At 38.2% G+C, this 19,192-nt stretch overlaps 2 protein-coding genes across 2 annotated transcripts; one reads left to right on the top strand and one right to left on the bottom strand.

The window, feature by feature from the left end:
* Positions 1 to 103: 103 nt before the first annotated feature.
* LOC120470413 (uncharacterized) lies at positions 104 to 7,360 on the bottom strand. The gene is made up of 10 exons (XM_039659978.2): positions 7,135 to 7,360; positions 6,115 to 6,174; positions 5,339 to 6,001; positions 4,353 to 4,988; positions 2,164 to 2,294; positions 1,943 to 2,036; positions 1,527 to 1,575; positions 1,286 to 1,360; positions 987 to 1,139; positions 104 to 696 (listed from the first exon to the last, which is right to left on the bottom strand). The coding sequence occupies exons 2-9, from the start codon at positions 6,153 to 6,155 to the stop codon at positions 996 to 998; spliced, it is 1,833 nt and encodes a 610-aa protein (XP_039515912.2). The 5' UTR covers positions 6,156 to 6,174; positions 7,135 to 7,360; the 3' UTR covers positions 104 to 696; positions 987 to 995.
* A 1,692-nt stretch (positions 7,361 to 9,052) lies between these two features.
* capga (capping actin protein, gelsolin like a) lies at positions 9,053 to 18,130 on the top strand. Its single transcript, XM_039658266.2, has 9 exons — positions 9,053 to 9,197; positions 12,435 to 12,628; positions 12,821 to 12,975; positions 14,036 to 14,197; positions 14,326 to 14,475; positions 15,623 to 15,709; positions 16,547 to 16,679; positions 16,760 to 16,851; positions 16,928 to 18,130. The coding sequence occupies exons 2-9, from the start codon at positions 12,436 to 12,438 to the stop codon at positions 16,991 to 16,993; spliced, it is 1,038 nt and encodes a 345-aa protein (XP_039514200.1). The 5' UTR covers positions 9,053 to 9,197; position 12,435; the 3' UTR covers positions 16,994 to 18,130.
* Positions 18,131 to 19,192: the final 1,062 nt, after the last annotated feature.

The following is a 19,192-nucleotide window of genomic DNA, read 5'->3' on the forward strand; positions in this document are numbered from 1 at the left end:
ATTTCTCTAAAATCTGTGTATAATCATGAAGTAAGGAAATCCTTTAAATATCTGAACTCATAAAAAAATTGTACTTAATATAGTATTTTGCTAAACAACTCGATACGTCTGACAATTCCATTTTTATTCAAAGTGTCTGATTATAAAGAATTTACAAGTGGATTTTGAGCTACACAAACAAAACTTTCCAGGGAAGTCATATCAACACATGGAGCTCAAACTCTTCGGTAGGTTTTATCAAATGAAAGCTACTCAAAGCATTCTACATGGATCATTTCACACGATAAGTTTTTTTAACAGTCACTTTCAAAAAGCAGCTATTTAGACACCGATGTATAAAGTTAACTACATGGAAAAAAAAAATTAACCAAATCATTTTCACAAAATTATGGCAAAGAGAGCTTTTGTACAGGTCAAAGGTACATTACAAAAATGTAACACTAATCTTTGTTTTTGAAACTATAAAAAGGACTATCGCACATAATTAAATACCTTCATCTCTAAAGCACACCAAAGAAAATGGAAAAACAACTCCAAAAAACAATGCTAAAGAAGAAAAAAATACTTTGGTGATCTTTGCCGTTTTTACAGAGATTAAACCAAACAGTTGTACAGCAGGAGATAAGGGAAGGTGAGAGGGTTGGGGAACTCCGCGGAGAGTCTCTACAGTAGACGACTTGCTTCAGCACATGCAATCTAAAAAAAATAACATTGAAAAAACAAAGTACATTAGCAGATGGAATTTCGGTTATAATAGAATATAAATGGCACACACACACACCCTGACGAAGGCATAAGCCGTAACACGTAGGTGTATCTTTCACAAATTTTATGGACAAAAGCCAAGATCTAATTAAGGCTTTTTAACTTTTGTATACACAATTCGAGTGCCTTGGAGTATTACTTTGATTTCAAGCATAAATGGCAGAAGATTTGATAGTACTGAACACAAATTGAAATGAATGTGTGTGGACTGTAAAACTCACCATTCTGGTTTACCATCGACGATAGCTAGTGGCTTGACGCTGGTGGGGGACTTTATGCCGCAACGTCTGCAAGTTCTTGTACTTTGACATGATACTTTGACTCTTTTTGAAGACAGGCTTCTGATTGAAGGGTGGTCTTGGAATTAAAGTGCCCTTAGAGAACAAAAAATGTGAATGGAAACACCACATCCGCTAAAATGACTCAAATCAAGCCTACTACAAAGACTACACAATTAATCATGCATTATAGTTATTATTCAGCGTTAGAACTAAGACTGATACAAGTAAGCATCACCTACCATTAAGGGTTTCCTAAGAACTCCATCAGGAGCTGGTCCCCTCTTCATTCCAACAGTTGAGCGGAAATTGGGCCTCTAAGTAAAGAACAATGTCTCACTACAAATAGCCATAACAAAAATGACTAACAAGGAAGAGTCAGAGAGAGATCTAAAACTAGAGTAAAACAAGAAATGCTTTCATTTCCAAAGCACCCATGATGAGAACAAGACTTCGAAATCTACATTTTAAGAATTTCCTTACCTGAAATGAAGCAGGCTTCCTCAGGGTTTTTTCTGGACTTCTAGAAGACCTACAGAAACATTTGTTAAAGTTTAGCAGCTGTAAATGACTAAGGGTACGTTTACACGACATACTAAAAACGGAGATATAACTCAAACGCTGTATTATGCATGCAAGGTAAGTAGTGTCAATGTCACTTTATAAAGAAACTACACGCCTATAGACTCAACATGCGCATGAGGTCACCGTTCTCACAAATTTGTGTTTTTGTAGTTTACACAGACAATAATGCATCATTTTCAAAGACCTCCACTTTGAAATCTGTTTTCAGGCCACCAAAACGCAGTTGTTTAAATGAATAGCCAAATTGCATATAAAGTTGTTTTAACCTGAAAACAATGTTTTGTAATGATCCCCCAAAAATAAAGTTCATTTACCGTCTTTCTTTCTGTTCCTGTGAAGAACTTGTAGGACTTTGTAGCTTGGTGAAGCGTTCATTCAGAGTTAAATTTCCATGAGATTCTGATTCCTCTGGGAGAGGAAGAACATTTAGAACAAAAATCTTCAATTGCATGCAAAGATTTCATACTAGCATAGTGCAACAGCATAAATTATTTGCAAATCGTTCAAAACTTTGACAGTAGTGCCAGACTTTTACCAGACTTGTTCTTGGGTGCCTTATTCCTCCAAGGTGCATTGTTCTTAGAACTAGTACTGGGTTTGTGCCCTGCCTCCCAATGAGAAACCACAACAAGGTCACGTGAGAGCCGCCTGTCTATTGGCGAGGAGCTGAAAAGAAAGTCAACGAGGCATGTGAACAAATGATCCATATCGTATGGGCGCTTAAGCATGGAATAAAATGTCACATTAAATGGGATCATCAAATATTCCGAGAAAGCAGAAGGCATGCACAAAAATGTTATCTGATTTCAAAGTGTAATAAACTTGTGCTTTGTGAACTGAGGAGGGAAAATGTTGCATTTCAAACTAAATTACTCAAACATTCACAGTCCTCAACAACCCAATTGTATTGTTGCAAATGCAGAAGGACCAATGATGGATTACTACATGGGTACTTACAGCAAAGCAAGCCCATCATCTCCATGCTTCAGTTTGAATTGGTAGATTAATTTTCCCTGATTCACCTTGACATTTAGCAGCCTTCCTTTCGCTAATGTGAATAACAGATATTGGCAGACTGAATGAGTGGCCTGGAGAACGCCGTGTAGAAGTCATGTTACGCTCCAAAAAGTTAACAGATTGGCAGGTGAGCTGAGCACTTCCTTTTCATCCAGACTTGACATGTCAGACACAATCCTCTTAACCTATCCTTTCATACTGGATTAGATGTACTTGAAGACCACTTCTTGCAGGAAAACAATTCATGGTATAAAAGCTGGTTTGTGGCTCTGGATTCTGCAGTGACATTGAGGTAAAGTTGATAGAAGGATCTTCCGAATGCTGGACTGAAGAATTCTCAAGAATTTGTTGGTCAGTTGTCTTGCAAAACCTTCAAACTACATGGTCTGTGAAGACATTCATCAACCTCTTCCATGTGCATTTTCATCTTCACTTAACAGGTAGGCATTTAAAATTAAAACTGCTGGGACAATTCTTCAGTTGCAGAACTTCTAATGAGGGTCACTACAAATTAATGGTTGCCATTTTGGTAAGCATGCTTCAGTAGGCATATATGGATCAGGTTTTATAACTTCAGCACAACTCCGACATGCTGCCAGTTCAGTCAGTGGATTGGTTGTGGAGTAACATGATCCCTGCTTGTCAATGTCAGTGCTGCAATGCCAAATATATAAAAGGCATCTAAGGGCATAAATCTTTCTTACATCAGAGAACTGCAGTTATGGAGTAGGGATGTGGCAGGGGAGAACATCCATTTTGTTCCCATCTCGTTGAGCTGTCATGGAAGAAAGTGCACGCAAGACTTCCTTCTTACAGTAGTTCTCAGACGCCGAAGCCTCTTTTCAGGTGCAGTTTCAAGGAACTTCTGGGGTTATTGGAGTTGAGTTTTACCCTTTGACCATTATCATGGGATTAGATGCTGACCAAATCGTACATTATTCAATTAAGGGGTGGTACATGGTGACTCATTCAATGGAGTTCTTTTTCTTCTTGCAATCAAATCTGGTTTCCACTCAAACAGTTAAAGAGTCAATCTGTTTCTTCATCCAGCCAATCATCTAAATTCTTCTAAGGGAACAACTTCTCGTGATACATCAACAGTGTCTCAATGTCATAGCTTCTGAAATCAAGCTTGCCCGTTTCTTCTCCAATGAAGATGTCCTTGTGTTTCCATTTTCCAAGACATCCTATCCCATGTCCATGAGACGAAGCCATGAAAGATATAATTCTGCTCATGTTACTGCAGTTAGTTGCATAATGAGGCAGAGCATTGTAGGTATAACAGGACAGACCATCCTTCTGCACACACTTACAGATTACGGGTTAAAAACCATTTCCCTCCCTGGAAGACATTTTAAACATCTCTTCTGGGTTAAAGTCGATCTGGATGCATCATTGTGGGACACATGGCGTTTGACTTTTGGAACAAAAAAGACTGCGATTGTGAAATTTTTGAAAGACCACTTGCTCAGACTTATCTCATATTCTCTTGACAAGGACAGAGGTATTCTGGACAATGACAGGTTTAACATCATACTGTTGACAAAAATGAGGAGGAAAACAGGCATGATTTTCTTTTTCTCTCCTCCTCCATCTCATCTGACAAGGTGATACCCCTTTGATGAAAGTTGTGCCATTGAAAAACAGGAAGCTTGACCTTCTAAACATCACGCGCCCATTGCCACAGTGTGAGGGGTAATACCATACCTGTGTGCGCTCACAGAGCGACGGGATTCCACCTTTGTTTCCGAGTCCCTCTCAGGCTCTGCGGTCTTGGAGTCAGTGTTGGGGGATGACTCTCTGGATGACGGCATCTTTTTGAGTGGTATCTTGCGTGGTGGCACTCCTGAAGAATCTTTGCCATTCTTTGGAGTTGTCTGAGGCTTGGGTTTCTGGACTCTGTCCAAGATTCTTGGTGGGGGCAGTTTGAACCGGGCCACTGACTCTGCTCTAAAATTTCGTGCTTTTAGCAGTCGACTCTTATCATTGAGGGACAAACCACGACCACGAAAGCCTCTGAGAGGAAGAGGTCTCACTGATAATTCCCTGCGGAAACGCTTTGGCGGCGGCCCATGCTCAAAACCACTTGATGAGGGCGGACGCCTGAAATCTTCATTCTTCCTCTTGAATGGCCGCCCAATGGGCCTTTCCTGAGGTCGCAGAGGTGGATAAGGTCTGAGCGAGAAGCCAGATGGGGGTGGGCCTAGTCTTCGTGCCGGTGATCTGTAAGGGGGCCGAGAGTGTGGACTTCCCCCTCCTCCATGTGCCCATTCCATGCTGGGGCGGCGAGACTCTCTTCCAACCTCTCCATGCGGCCCACGTTGATCTCTCTCTGCAGACCACCTACATATCCATTACAAACAATACAAACATGTGGGTTATAATGCCAGTTTGTGCTGCTTGAGCTGTGTGGAAGCTCTTAATTTTTTTTTTATCAATTTAGATCCAGCCCCAGGCCATAACTTCTGTGCCAGTAAAACTTAAAGGTGAAAAAGCCTCACATTGTTTTACAATTTCTCCAGACAGACTTTCACTTTATGAGCTTTATCATTAGATCCTGTGGTACTTTACACTGACAGAAAGCTGAAGGAAGCTGGGATTTACTCTCACCACCCTGCAGTGTACTGGACTTTGCAATCTAACACATAACCGTATATTTACTTTACCCAGCCTTCACAGCTTCATTCTTGTACCTCTCTGGATATGAACTCCTTCCATGAAACTCTCTGGGTTTTCTATAGGGTGGGCCGGAGAGCCTTGAATCGCCACCAGGAGGGTGAGAATAACCTCCTCGGCCATTCCAGTGGTGACCACCAAGTGCTGGTCGGCCCAAGGGCCTGTCGCGAGGTGCACGGCACCAGCTCCTGTCATGCTCCTGAGGGCTTGGGCGTCGCTGGGGGCCCCTGAAGGAATTATGCGGTGAAGGAACCCGCCTTTCTGATGGAGGGCCATGGAAATGGCGAGATGGAGATGTGTGGCTAGGGTGATTTCCATGGAAGAGTGGTGCTCTGTGGCTAGGCGGTCCATGTATAGGTCCATGAGGAGACTGCCTGTGCTGGACTGGGGGAGGGCGGCTTGAGCGGGGTGGAGAAGGCCTCCTGCGGCCCCGCTGTGAATCCTGTGAGCTGGGATAAGGATGGAAGTGATCCTGGTTCTGCATCCACTGTCCGTGTGGTCGCTCTCTGCGTTCACCCATGAGCGAGGGCCTTTTGGGGTATGACTGTGGTCCAGTACTGTTGTTATCTCTCCAACTTGGTGGGGCTTTTCCAGGAGGTCCTCTGAAACCTCTCTGGCTTCTTGAAGGGGGGCCAAATCGCCCTTCGTGATTCATGCTTCTGTTGTTGTCAGAGAAAGGCCTGTATGAGAAACAAATGTGAAATTGAATCACCATTATATTAATAATTAAGTAGACATATTAGAATTAAAAATTATATAAAATATAAATATATCTACAGCAATGAACTACTACCTGTGTTTGGAACGAGGAGATCCTGAGTGTGGTCTTACCATTTTTCAGCTTTTCACCTATCTTCAATGGGAAAACAGACAGAAATATTACACTTCCAGTTTATGTACACTAGTAATGACAGAATCGGACTGGCATAAAAAAGCTAAATAAAGCGGAAAACAGAAATATTTTGACTGAAGCTTATAAAATCTGAATTTAAAAATAAAACTAGTAGTATAATGCCAGCAAGTTCCAGCATTATTCTTTGAATAACAAATCTAGTACTGTCAAGTTTTCTAATATCAGAAGAAATGGATGCCAATCTTTCTGGAATTTAAATGATCAAAAGGGACATACTACACACTGACCCAGATAATAGTTTGAGGTCTTTGTTAATATATTCATTTATATTTTCAAGACCTTTTAAATATTTACAACATAGGGCTCGATATTTTTACAGACCAAACAATGAATTAAACTACTGAATGCGTTTTAATCCCATGATACTTCTGCCCTGTCAGTCATGTTCCAGGGGCATAAAGACCGAATGAATAAAATGCAACTTAAGGTGCTCGGTTTTTAGCAGGTTCATTATAACATAATGAAATAAAACAAAATTATCTTTTGTTTACGTTAAATTCAAACGAATTTAGACGAGGTCGACGACACCACATTCTTTGGCCTAACGCAACATGAACGCGTGTCTCTGGGCAGACAAGGCCGTAAGTTTCACAAATCAGAAGGGTAATTCGAAACAAATGTAACAGCACGTTTAATTGGTAACATTACACATATAAAACAACTATAGTTTTAAAATAATCGCTCCATGGTCATATTAATTGAATGAACACCAAACCACAAAGTTAATTTATTCAATCAACCTCTTCCGTTTTAAACGTTAATGCGAAACTACGACAAATCGAAACCATTATCTATCACAGTCTAAATAACATCAAGCACAAGCATTAGTTATCTACTAGAATTCCTTAAATATTTTTAATTACGAAAAAATTGACCACCGGCAGAGTTGTTTTGACATACCCAAGGTTGTACGATACGGAAAACAGTTTTAGCTCATCGACAAAAGCTTAGCCGTGAATGCTAACAAACGTCTTCCTTTATACGTCGTTCCACATCTGACCGAAACTGAACTGTATATGCTTTCAAAAATAAAAAGAATCCGTCGCTTTCGTCGTTACATCGAGGTCGTTCCGTCGAAATGGCCGAATCCTCATCTAAAATTACATTCACGCCGAACCGAACAGCTGCAACCTTGACGTCAACAGAGCAGGGCGCGTTCACGTTGGAACAGGAACTACTGTCTGTGGACAGGAACTGACTGGATTTGGCTACGGTGACGCAAAAATCCAACAGGAGGGGGCGCCATTATGACAAAATCATTCTTTGAAAATATAATTTATTAAAGTAAAAAATTATGTAAAATTATGAAGGTAAGCATTTGTAGGTAACTTTTTAAATGGATGTGGGAATATATATATAATATATATATATAATCTTCCATAACTTTTTCATTCTTAAATTTTTTGAAGTCCTTTCACTTCAACAATAATTTGCTGAGTGTCTTCTTTAAAACAAGACATTGGGACTATATTCCAAATCATTCTTGAATTACAACCATTTAGGTTTGAATACAGCCATTTATGCCTATTCTCAAAAATGGGGGTGACAGTTAAGAGGGTAAAGTGACAGAAAAATGCAAGTCAAATTGCAAGTGTGCCATGTGCAGCTGCACCCATGGCACCCATGTTCTTGCTTTATTAGCATTTTGTATCATTTAGTCAACATATTATTTACAATACTCAGCATTGCTTTGGGGAAAATAAGCATAAAAATATCTTTAAAAAAAATCTATCTTTTGAATTGAAACAATAAAAAGGCATAGTGGGCATAACCTGAGACATTTGATGGGAGAGTGATGTCATCAAATGTCACTGTTCATTTCTGAAACCTATTGTCTCCGTCATTGACATGTAAAAGAGAGAAATGTATCAATGAAACCTCTTTTTTTCTCTAAAATAGGAGTGAGTCTTTTCTCTTTATTACCACAGATCAACACACGGTTAAAATATGTTTACATAATATAACATACATTTTATTACATTCCACTTGTCCTATGCCTACAGGTTGTTTGACTGTCTTGACTGTGCATGGTATAAGAATATATAATGTTTTTAAGGTACTGGAGCAAGCAAGTTGGTGTATTTTTCTTGTACCTATGCGTAATTTAAAGGGTTAGTTCACCCAATTTTTTTTATTCTGTCATCATTTATCATTCCAAGCCAATGCTATGAAATCTTTGCAGTTTCAAAAAAAGAAAGAAAAGATAAAAATGAATGTAATCTGGACGTTTTTCTTTATGTAAAATACAGAACCAGCTCCAGATGATTATGATTATCAGAGAGATATGAGTATACTGGTGGTTCTTTCATCACACACTTTCTTAAATGCCACAAACAGCCTACATTAGCATGTAACATTGTTTTGCTTGTGTCGGTAAAAAGAGACCTGTCAAAACTCACACTGAAAACGCAGTGTAAACCCATTTAACAGATAATAATGAATAATGATGGAAACTGACTCCATTATGAATGAGAATTCTCACTTCACATTGTTATGGTGACAGATCTCAGATATGTATCCTAAGCCTGTGATCTGTAGTGTATAAAAGCTCACATGACATTTGTGGATGAGGTGAATCATAAAATACTGAAGTTCATGATAAAAATAAAGCTTCAGTTCATTTTCAGACATTGGCCTTGTGACTTTCTCTTTTTACCCATCTTGCCCCCTTTCTTTCACTCTTTCCATAAATTACACGACCATGACTCAGTTAAAAGGACATGTTGCTTATGTAGTGAAAAGAGATGTGTTTGCATACAGAGTGTTTCCAACAGATGTGAGATGCTGTTGACCCGATACACCCTGCGGCTAATTATTTGGTTAACATGCTTTTGTCTTCCAATAACTGTGTTTGGCCATGAAGCCAGTCAACTGAATATGCAGTCGAGGCATTTGTTTCGCAGCTGTTACATTTAAGAGCTATCTGGAGCTGGACTGACTGACATCAAGACTATTGCATTAAGGTAGGATTTTTTATATCTTTAAATAAGAATAAAAAACTGTAATTATTATGTCACACTCTCTACATAGAATCTGTCCTAAAATCCTTTATATTATATCATTTTTAATGCATATTTCAGATTATATTTATTTTATTTATCGTTGTTTATAATTGATTGCATTTGTTATATTATAAAAATATTCTATATTAATGTTATTACTTGAATTAAGAAAATTATTTCACAATTTCTATATAATACTTGTCTTAAGTACGAAGATGTCAATGCTAAAAGTTTCTCTCATCAGATGAATTATTCTAATTCTGTAAATTCACATTTAAATCTCAATTCAGTGCGCCGTTCCAACAACGTTCCAATCAACTAATCAGATTTGAGGGACAAGTTTACAGTTTATGTCAAATTTAGGGTTACAACGGTTAGGTACTTCTACATCATTGTTTTTCACCAATCATTTCAATCTGATTTTAGGGACAAGTAATGGGTAGGGATATTTAGGGGTAGGTATGTGGTTGAGACTAAATTTTTTTGGGACTAAAATATGTTCCAAGAAAAGCGTCTGACGGCAAAATCAGACCTGCTCCTGTTTGCTACCTTGATTTTAATTCAGGAATTTAACTTAAAAAAAAAAAAAAAAAAAAAAAAGCGTTTTCAATTTAGTTCTCAGAAGTGCACAACCCAGCTAAATTGGAAAAAAAAAATGGCACTGGTGAAGTTGAAATAACAGTTATTTTTGGAGTTCTGTTATACAATTTATACTAGATTTGAAGTGAAAGGGAAGTGAAAGAAGGAGGTGTCAGCAAACATCATGTGTGCAACCGCTTCGCTACCTGCTTCATGACACAAGCTCAAGTTTAAACTCATAATCATTCAAGAGGAAACATAGATTGTCATCTCATTCCCAAGATGGTTTTTGTAGAGATGGTGATTGGGTAAATGTTCAGATCATGTGAGAACAGTCAAAGGGTGTGTCTGTGAAGTTTCTGCTCAAAATGGACCAAAGATCATTATTATACCATGTTGTTAATGGCCATTTTTGAGTTGAACCAAAAACATGCTAAATCATGCATATCTTTAAATTCAAATGGGCTGCTGCTCCCCACCCCCTATCCAGAATAGCGCTGTGCCTTTACAGCTCCTGCCTCGCTCGGATACTCTGCCAAAAACTGACAAAACATCTGTTTGGTTTTGATCAATATTTCTATTGTGATCACGCTCTCGTGACATCATCAAGTTATTATCTGCATGCATCAGTTTAAACTTCTATGCTTTTCCAACGCTATCTCACGACCAATTTGTAAAAACTGGTCTAGGTTTAGGGGCGATGTCAGAGGTAGGTCATTCGTACATATTCATATAAATTGGGCAACTTGTAAAATGTGTACGATTTAGCAAAAATCACGCAAATTTGTTGTGTGAATTCATAGAACTGGCTGTCAGCCCGCATATTGCGTAAGTATTAAACTAAGTTCTCTTTCATGCCTCATCTGTGAACGTAACAGCAAGTAAAGAAATTGCATGCGTGCAAATTAGATCTGTGTATTAAAGTGAAAGCAATATACAGTACAGTATCCTACAAATTCACTGTAAAATCAGACACGTAACTTATTTTAAATAACTTACATAAACAGCAAATAATTCCAGCAGTTAAGCTTTAGCTTCTTGGTTGATGCTGTCACCCAGGGGTATTGCTTATAATTGCTGGTGTTGAAATGATTTCAAAACTTAGGCTTTCTGCACAAAATTAAGCTCTGGTTTAGGTCTTCCTTTGCCGATTAACTTTAGAGTCTTGAAAATGTACTCGGTTACTAACGTAACCTCGGTTCCCTGAGAGTAGGGAACGAGTGTTGTGTAGCTATACGGAGTGGGGATACTCCTTTTCCTCAAACTTCTGAAGCTTAAAATGTAAAATGCTTTTTGCAGCTGATAAGCTAGCTAGCACATTGAGTGCCTGACTCACTCATTGGCTGTGCTGCAGCAACTGCAACCCAATGTGTGCGCGGCGCGCCAAAGAGCTATCATTATGTCATACACGTTAGAGCCCGCCCGTCACAAGGGGCGTGGCCAGAGCCCATAAAAGCCCCCCCGAAATAGCCATTATAGCAGGTTACATCGACTGAAGTGATACTACCATGCTACTCAGTGTGGCCAGCCACGCAATACTCGTTCCCTACTCTCAGTTAGTACGTTAGTAATCGAATACTTTCCCTTTCGAGAATGGTCACTTTGTATTGCGTAGCTATACGCAGTGGGGACGCCATGCAAAACTCCGCACAGAGTAGCTGGTTGAAACTGCGGCTTGAGAACTACAGCCTACAGAACTAGCCATAACCAGTATATAGTAAGAGACCGGACACCGTCGGGCCTCAAAATATACCAAATGTAATGTAATATCCAAACATCCATGTTTAACCCAACAACTTGAGACTATAGACATTGTCAGGTCTTTAAATAAAGGTATCCGATAACATTGTGGACACATACTTAACAATATAAAAAACTATATAAAAGTGAATTGCATAATAGGTCCCCTTTAAGTAATCACTGTAAATGCGTTGTCTATGGGAGAACTTGCTCTGTTTATCTGTCTATCTGTCTTTGGTGAGGGTGGCTGGGTGTATGTAAGCCGTGTATCTTGTATGGCTGCACAACAGTTGGCCTTATGAATTATTTGTGTGGGACAATTGCATCTCATTTTACAGCTCTATTATATTTGATCTCTCTGCTCTCACCTCCCACCGGCCTTCCCATTGTCCATCTCTAATGGAGCATGCAATCCTGTGCTCTGCTTCCATATCTGACCCCTCTGACCTTAAAGGTTCCCCGCCTCTACCCGTCTGGATCAGACTAACTTCATAATACCTGTCTGCTGCTCTTTCTCTCAACATCATTTCCAAATTTCAATTTTCTGTTTTTTTATTACCATTTTCCCTTTCCCTAAACCATTTTCTTGCGCTCTAATATATCTAATTCCACATTTAAATATCTCATAAATCCTGTTCTCTGCCTCAAATGCATTGCTTCTACAATGTCCATTATTCACTAATGTCTGATATTTTCTTCTTTCCCATTGCTCTTTCTTCTCATGCGTTCTCTTCTCTCTCTCTCATCCACTTCTCCTCGCTTCATTCCCCCTTTTCTTATCTTACCCCCTCCTCTCTTTACTTGTTGCCTTTCTCATAAGGCAGCCTCCAACTTCCACATACACACAAACTCTTTACCCTTTCTCTCCCCCCTCATCAGGATGCTTAATCCACGGGCAGCGCAGAGCCAGTTTACCCATGAAGTGAGAGAGCCAGGGCTGTGGGTCTGGAGGGTAGAGAAGATGAAGGCTGTTCTCCTTGACCCATCGCAGAGAGGAATCTTCTACAACGGAGACGCGTACATTGTGCTCAGCAACCGTGGAAAGGATGGAAGCGACCTGCACATGTGGATGGGTGTGTAGTGTCTGTTTATTTGTGTCATTTTAAATGTAGAATGAAATGCATCGGATGCAGTTTATACAAAACATTGTTTTAACTTAGGTGCAGGCTGAGGACTCTATTTTTTTTTTTCTTAAACTAGGAAGGGGGAAAAAAGTACATTGGTGAAAGGTTCTTGTAGTTTTATCATTCCCTCCTCTGATCAAGGTGAGAAGTCATCCCGGGATGAACAGGGTGCTTGTGCCATGCTTGCCACTCAACTGGACTGCTTCTTTGGAGGAGAGCCAGTACAACATCGACAGGTGCAAGGCTATGAGTCACCTGAGTTCATGGGACTCTTCCCGAAAGGAATCAGCTACAAGGCGAGAAAAACAAAAAAACAAAAACATATATATATAATTATTCAGCAATTATGCGTTAAATGGATAAAAAGTCTTACGGACATTTCTGTTACAAATAGGGCTGTCAAACGATTAATCGTGATTAATCGCATCCAAAATAAAACTTTGTGTTTACATAATATATGTGGGTGCACTGTGTATAATTATTTTATATATATAAATACACACACATGCTTGGATATATTTAAGAAATATTTTCATGTACATACTGTATATAGATTTATATATAATTTATATTATATATAAATATAAATATTTTATACAGGTAAATAATATTTTTTTCATGCATGTGTGTGTATTTATATAAATACAAAATAATTATACACAGTGCACCCACATATATTATGTAAACACAAACTTTTATTTTGGATGCGATTAATCCCAATTAATCGTTTGACAGCCCTAGTTACAAACAATTTCTTTTAAAATAAATGTCATTGACATTTTTATTTCCAAAAGAAGCCTTTAAAAAATCATGGTTTCACAAAAGATTAAGCAGCACAACTGTTTTAACATTGATAAAATAAGAAATGTTTTTTAACGCCAAATCTGCCTATGAGAATGATTTCTGAAAACTGGAGTATAGACTTTGTCATCATATGAATAAATGGTAACGCTTCCTTTTACAGTCCTATTACCCATGTACATACTATGTACTTATTATAGTAATTAATTACTGGGTAATAATTAGGTACTAACCCTGAACCTACCCCTGCCCTAACCCATGTACTTATATTATATTTTATAACAAATAATATCATAACTTATATTAGCCAGTACTTTCTAGGTAAGTACAGTGAAGGACACGTAAGTACTGTACTGTAAAAGGAAACGTTACTGAATAAATTACATTTTGAAATATATTCAAAGAGAAAACTGTTATTTTAACTAGAAATAATATTTTTTAGCTGTTTTGATCAAATAAATGCAGCAGTAAGTATAAGAGACTTCTTTCAAAAAAAACCTAAGAAACCACACATTTTGACCAGTATGGACTCATTGGTTTCTCTATCTGTCTCAGGAGGGTGGGGTGGAGTCTGGGTTCAAGAGTGCCAGGTCTAGGATTGGCCCTGTTAAACATCTGTACCAAGTCAAAGGAAAGAAAAACATCCGTGCAAGAGAGGTGGAGCTTAGCTGGGGGAGCTTCAACAAGGGAGACTGTTTCATATTGGACTTGGGAGAGGTGTGTATGTATAAGTTTATGCGTAGGTTAAAAAAAAGGTTTTGTAATATCTCTCATTGTGGTGCCATTATTTATTATTTTTGTTGGCTAATTATTTATTTGCAATTATCATGTGTGTTTATGCTCAGACTATAGTCGCATGGAGTGGTTCCAAAGCCAACATGTTTGAGCGACAGAAGGTGCGTGAGATAGCAATGCTGATCAGAGACACGGAGAGGAATGGCAAAGCTCACATCGTTGATGTGACAGAGGGAGAGGAAACGCTGGAGATGGTTCAGGTGACAAACCTCCATTCCATTGAAGATACTCTTTGAATTATTCTCAAATCATGTTGGACAACATGATCATCAAGTTCAGCCTTATGAAGCTCAAGAAATGCTGTCATTAAAGGGATAGTTCACCCAAAAATGAAAATTATCCCATCATTTATTTACCCTCAAGCCATCCTAGCTGTATATGAGTATCTTCTTTCGGACAAACTCAATCGGAGTTATATTAAAAAATGTCATTGCTCTGCAAGCTTTATAATGGCAGTGAATGGTGGCCCTCAATTTGAAGTCCAGAAAAGCACATCCATCCATCATAAAAGTAATCCATATGACTCCAGGAGGTTAATAAAGGCCTTCTGAAGCAAAAGCGATGGGGTTTTGTAAGAAAAATATGCATATTTAAAACTTAAGCCAGACAGACAGCCCTATACGCATCGATTTATGGGAAAAGAGTAACTCCTGACCTGAGGCATGACGTATTGACAAACACGGAAGTGCAGAGAGTAAAACAAAACCAGTAACAAATTAGAAGTCTAAAATTAGAATTTTTAAATGGAAATTTCGAAGGATTTCAATACAAGTGAAGAGCAGCTTGAGTTTGTTGGCTGGTCCTATTTGTTTGAACCACGAGAGGTGCCGTAGCGTACGCTATACTCCTACATTCTACGTCATACATTGTGTCAGGGGTTTCTCTTTTGGCGTAGGTTAACTTGCGTAGGCCATCTGCCACAAGCTATAGTTATTTGAGTCTATGTAGTTTTAAAATATGGAAATTTAATCTATCACTTTGCTTCAGAAGGCCTTTATTAACCCCCTGGAGTCATTTAGGTTACTTTTATGATGGATGGATGTGCTTTTTTGGAAGAGCAATAATATTTTTAATATAACTTGTTTATGTGTTTATCTGAAAAAAGATAGTCATATACACCTATGGCTTGTGGTTGAGTAAATCATGGGATCATTTTTGTGTGAGCTATCCCGGTAAGGCAAAACAAAGACCAAAGAATAAGACATTATTCTTAGCTCATTTAAAATCCACATTTTAAACGTTACTTAATTATATAAAAGTCATATATAATTTATTAATAAATGCAAACATTTATAAATGGATTATGAATATTAGAACCATTAACACCATCTGAAATTTATTTGAAAGGCTCTTGGTCCAATCCCAGCTCTGAAGGACAGCTCAACAGAGGAAGATGCTGAAGCAGACCTCTCTAATTCTGCTTGCCTTTACAAGGTCAGTTCTCTCTCTCCGACCCCGTTTACACCTGGTATTAAAATGCGATCTGTATCCAGATAAGTTATCCGGATAATAAAAAACGCATGTTAATGCAAGGTGTAAACGCGTTGTGATCGGATCGCGATCGGATCTGCCTGACCACATCTGGAGGTAGTCTGGCTCGTATTGTGTCCGGATCTTTACTAGGTGTAAACGCAATCTGGTTGTTGAAACCACATATGTATATTTTACTCCTCCCAAAAATGCTAAAAAAATAAACGAGTGAGAGCGTGTTATATAGGCTATATGTCATGTTTTAGCCTCAGATGCGACACGCATCACCGCAGATGAGCAGCTGAGCGTCTATTCAACGTGCAAACATCGCAAATAAAAGTGAAAGTAAGTCACAGACGCAGTTAACACATCTTCAAGTAAAGAAACGAAATTATCTTACCAGGCCTGTTGCCACTCTCTCTTATTGATGTCTCTGATTTGGAAATTAGCTGATGATCAATAAAATGCCGCTCAGATCTGTTGCTTTTGGTGGCGTGCAATCCAATAAATCTGCATATAACGCAGGAGGTGAAGATCGGATTTATATCCGCTTTGCAAAAACACATTTATGTGGCCAGGTGTAAATGGAATTATCCGGATAACTTATCTGGATACAGATCGCATTTTAATACCAGGTGTAAACGGGGTCTCCTTTACAGTGTAATGTGCTGGTATCAAAATTACCTTTTATATTTACAGTATTCAAACTTTTCGTCTATTGCATTTTCCCGAAGGCCAAGAATGTTTTAGGGATAATAATAATTTACATTGGAGAGAAATGTCTGAATAATTCTGTCTCAGGTGTCTAGCGCAACAGGCCAAATGACCTTGACAAAACTGTGTGACAAAGGACCTTTCACCCAAGAGCTGCTGGAGAAAGATGACTGCTTCATATTGGACAATGGCTCTAATGGGAAGATCTACATTTGGAAAGGTGATTGTGTGTATTTGTTCATCTGCGTGTGTAGTAAAATCACACTTTTTTAATCATTGCCTTACTTTATTGACGCACAGGGAATGGAGCCCGTTTAGATGAGAAGAGAGTTGCCATGAAGGTGGCAGATGAGTTTATTACAGAAATGAACTATCCCAGGATGAGAACGCAGGTTTGTTTCATTTTCATTTATGTGCACAGAACTATGATCTCTTCTTTCAGTCATCCACATTTCTTTATGTCCTTAGGTGGAAATTCTCCCTCAGGGTCGTGAATCTGTCCTCTTCAAACAGTTCTTCAAGAGCTGGAGTTAAACACACCAACATATCGGATGTATGTAGAAACGGATCCTCATTTTGTATTATCACACGTCAGTGGTGTAGCCTGCCTGTTAAAACCCTTTGCTATTAGCCAAACGATTGCTTGTTTGATCCCAGGTTTTGTGAAGGCTTGGACAGTTGTAATAATTATTCAGGAACTGCCTATTTAAGTTAAATTAAAATCATAAATAAAACAAACGGTGAACTGTTGATTAGTTTTTTATCACATGCAGATCATTTGCTTTAATATAAAATGTATACAACCCAAATGTTTGTCATTTTAAGGAGTCCAAATAAGTAATAACATGATGTCTGTTATTTTTGTTATGTTGAGCGTCAAATTGGCCCAATATTAAATACATGCACAAACAGACACCACAAACAGTACCAATGCTTATGTAACCATGTGACACTACATGGCCTTTCGGTGTGATCATCCTTTATCTTAAGCAATAACACTTTCACAATCAAAAGCTAAATGACATTCTTCTTAACGAATTGATAAACAGATTTAAAAACAGGTCTAAAGCGCATTACTCTTAACGAATCAATGAACACATTAAACTATCTTTACTATTTTTTGACTGTTATGCATGCTCTTAATGTCTTACAAAGCATTTAATCTTACAGGCGAATGCTTCAAATGATTTTAATATATCTATTTTAGGACTGGCTGATCAGAGTAACGAACATTTTCCTTTGTAAATCTGCAGTAAGATAATAAAAGACATATTGAGTCATTTGAGAACTTCCACTTGCGGTTTCATGTGAACAACGTGTAGTTATCTTGAAATGACGACCATCGGGGTGTGGTGAGAAAAATGAGCAAGACATACAGTATTTCATTATGTCTGTTTCTGTGCCAGTTGTTGTTTAATATGAAACTGCATATTAAGCATATGAGTATAATATGAGTTTTCTCCATTATTTCAAATGAAACTGCAACTTAAACAACTGAAATTGCTAAAATCACAGAAAGTTTAAATCTTCTGACAGTAATGCTGAGTTTATTCATTTCAGTTTTAATTTAAAAGTATCAAAACTTGCTGTCTTTACTTCTCAGTCAGTTTGTTCAATTTTAAAGGTACAATATGTAAGAACTTTGTAATAAAATATCCAAAAATCACTTGTGCAGTGTGATATATTTCCTGCAGTTGTGTACTCACAATATCCCTCAAGTCTCCAAAGATTTTTTTTATTTCAGAGAAATTCCAATTTTAAATATGTGGCCGTCCCGGGAAAAAAAAGTCGCCTGTCAATGACGCAATATACGCGCTATCCTCGCTTTCTGTTCATATTGCCATAGCCATGACGTAACAATGGCGACAGACGTAGTATGTGTGCGTAACATTTAGCGGCACGCAGTTCGTTCTTTCAAACATAGACCATTGCAAGCAGACTTTGGGACAAACAAGGAGAAATAAATTGAGGATGAATGTCAGCGTGGTGTTCTTGAGATGCCAAGAGCTCCACATCCACGACTAACTTGGACTTGACAGAGCTTCACGAGTCATGACTTGACAGCTTTATTAGACAGGTGAGCAAATGTATAAAACAAATCAATTATATAACGTTAGCTCAACATGATCAAATGTTAGAATATGGTCAGTTTGTTATTTTAATGTTGATCTAGCTTACTGCTAGTTTCGTATAGCAAACAAACTAACACGTAGTATAACATTATAACTTTCAACTCGCATTTAAATGCCGTTCGGTGTGATAGTGTAACGTTAGACCAAGTGAAGCAGCGCTGCGTTACCTCACAAGTTTAATTAGTCTAATAAACTGACATGTGTGAGTAATCCAGCACAAGAGTTCGCAGTTATATCCGCGGGACTCACGTGTGATATGTGTCTCTTTAGCCATCGCGACCTGCTTCATAACACTGTAATGTTAAAAAACATGAATATTTGCACTCATCCATAAACATTATAAGACCCATCATTCAGCTCATCACTGTGCCATCAAACTACGCCTTTGTTATTGTTGGAAACTGCGAAAAAAACTACATATTGTGCCTTTAAACCAAACACATTCATGCTGTTTCTTTTAAAAAATATTTAGACTTTGAATTGACTAGACTTGACCATATAGCCTAACAACTAAAGCATATTTTTCACCCTAAATAAACTGATTACATAAGCTCATATGACAAAGCACTTATCACTGCTCCTCCTTTAAAATTTTACACCA

Source organism: Pimephales promelas, chromosome 4 (genome assembly GCF_988280905.1).
Source record: "Pimephales promelas chromosome 4, fPimPro1.hap1.1, whole genome shotgun sequence".
Classification (NCBI taxonomy): domain Eukaryota; kingdom Metazoa; phylum Chordata; class Actinopteri; order Cypriniformes; family Leuciscidae; genus Pimephales; species Pimephales promelas.

Bases quoted from the DNA above. Each gene is read 5' to 3' on its own strand.
- capga (XM_039658266.2), top strand. From the start codon at position 12,436: ATGCTTAATCCACGGGCAGCGCAGAGCCAGTTTACCCATGAAGTGAGA. The intron at 14,476-15,622 runs GTGACAAACCTC...TTTATTTGAAAG, and splicing joins AAACGCTGGAGATGGTTCAG to GCTCTTGGTCCAATCCCAGC. The intron at 15,710-16,546 runs GTCAGTTCTCTC...ATTCTGTCTCAG, and splicing joins ATTCTGCTTGCCTTTACAAG to GTGTCTAGCGCAACAGGCCA.
- LOC120470413 (XM_039659978.2), bottom strand. From the start codon at position 6,155: ATGGTAAGACCACACTCAGGATCTCCTCGTTCCAAACACAG. The intron at 1,576-1,942 runs GTAAATGAACTT...ATGTTTCTGTAG, and splicing joins CAGGAACAGAAAGAAAGACG to GTCTTCTAGAAGTCCAGAAA. The intron at 1,361-1,526 runs GTAAGGAAATTC...TTCTTTACTTAG, and splicing joins GGAAGCCTGCTTCATTTCAG to AGGCCCAATTTCCGCTCAAC.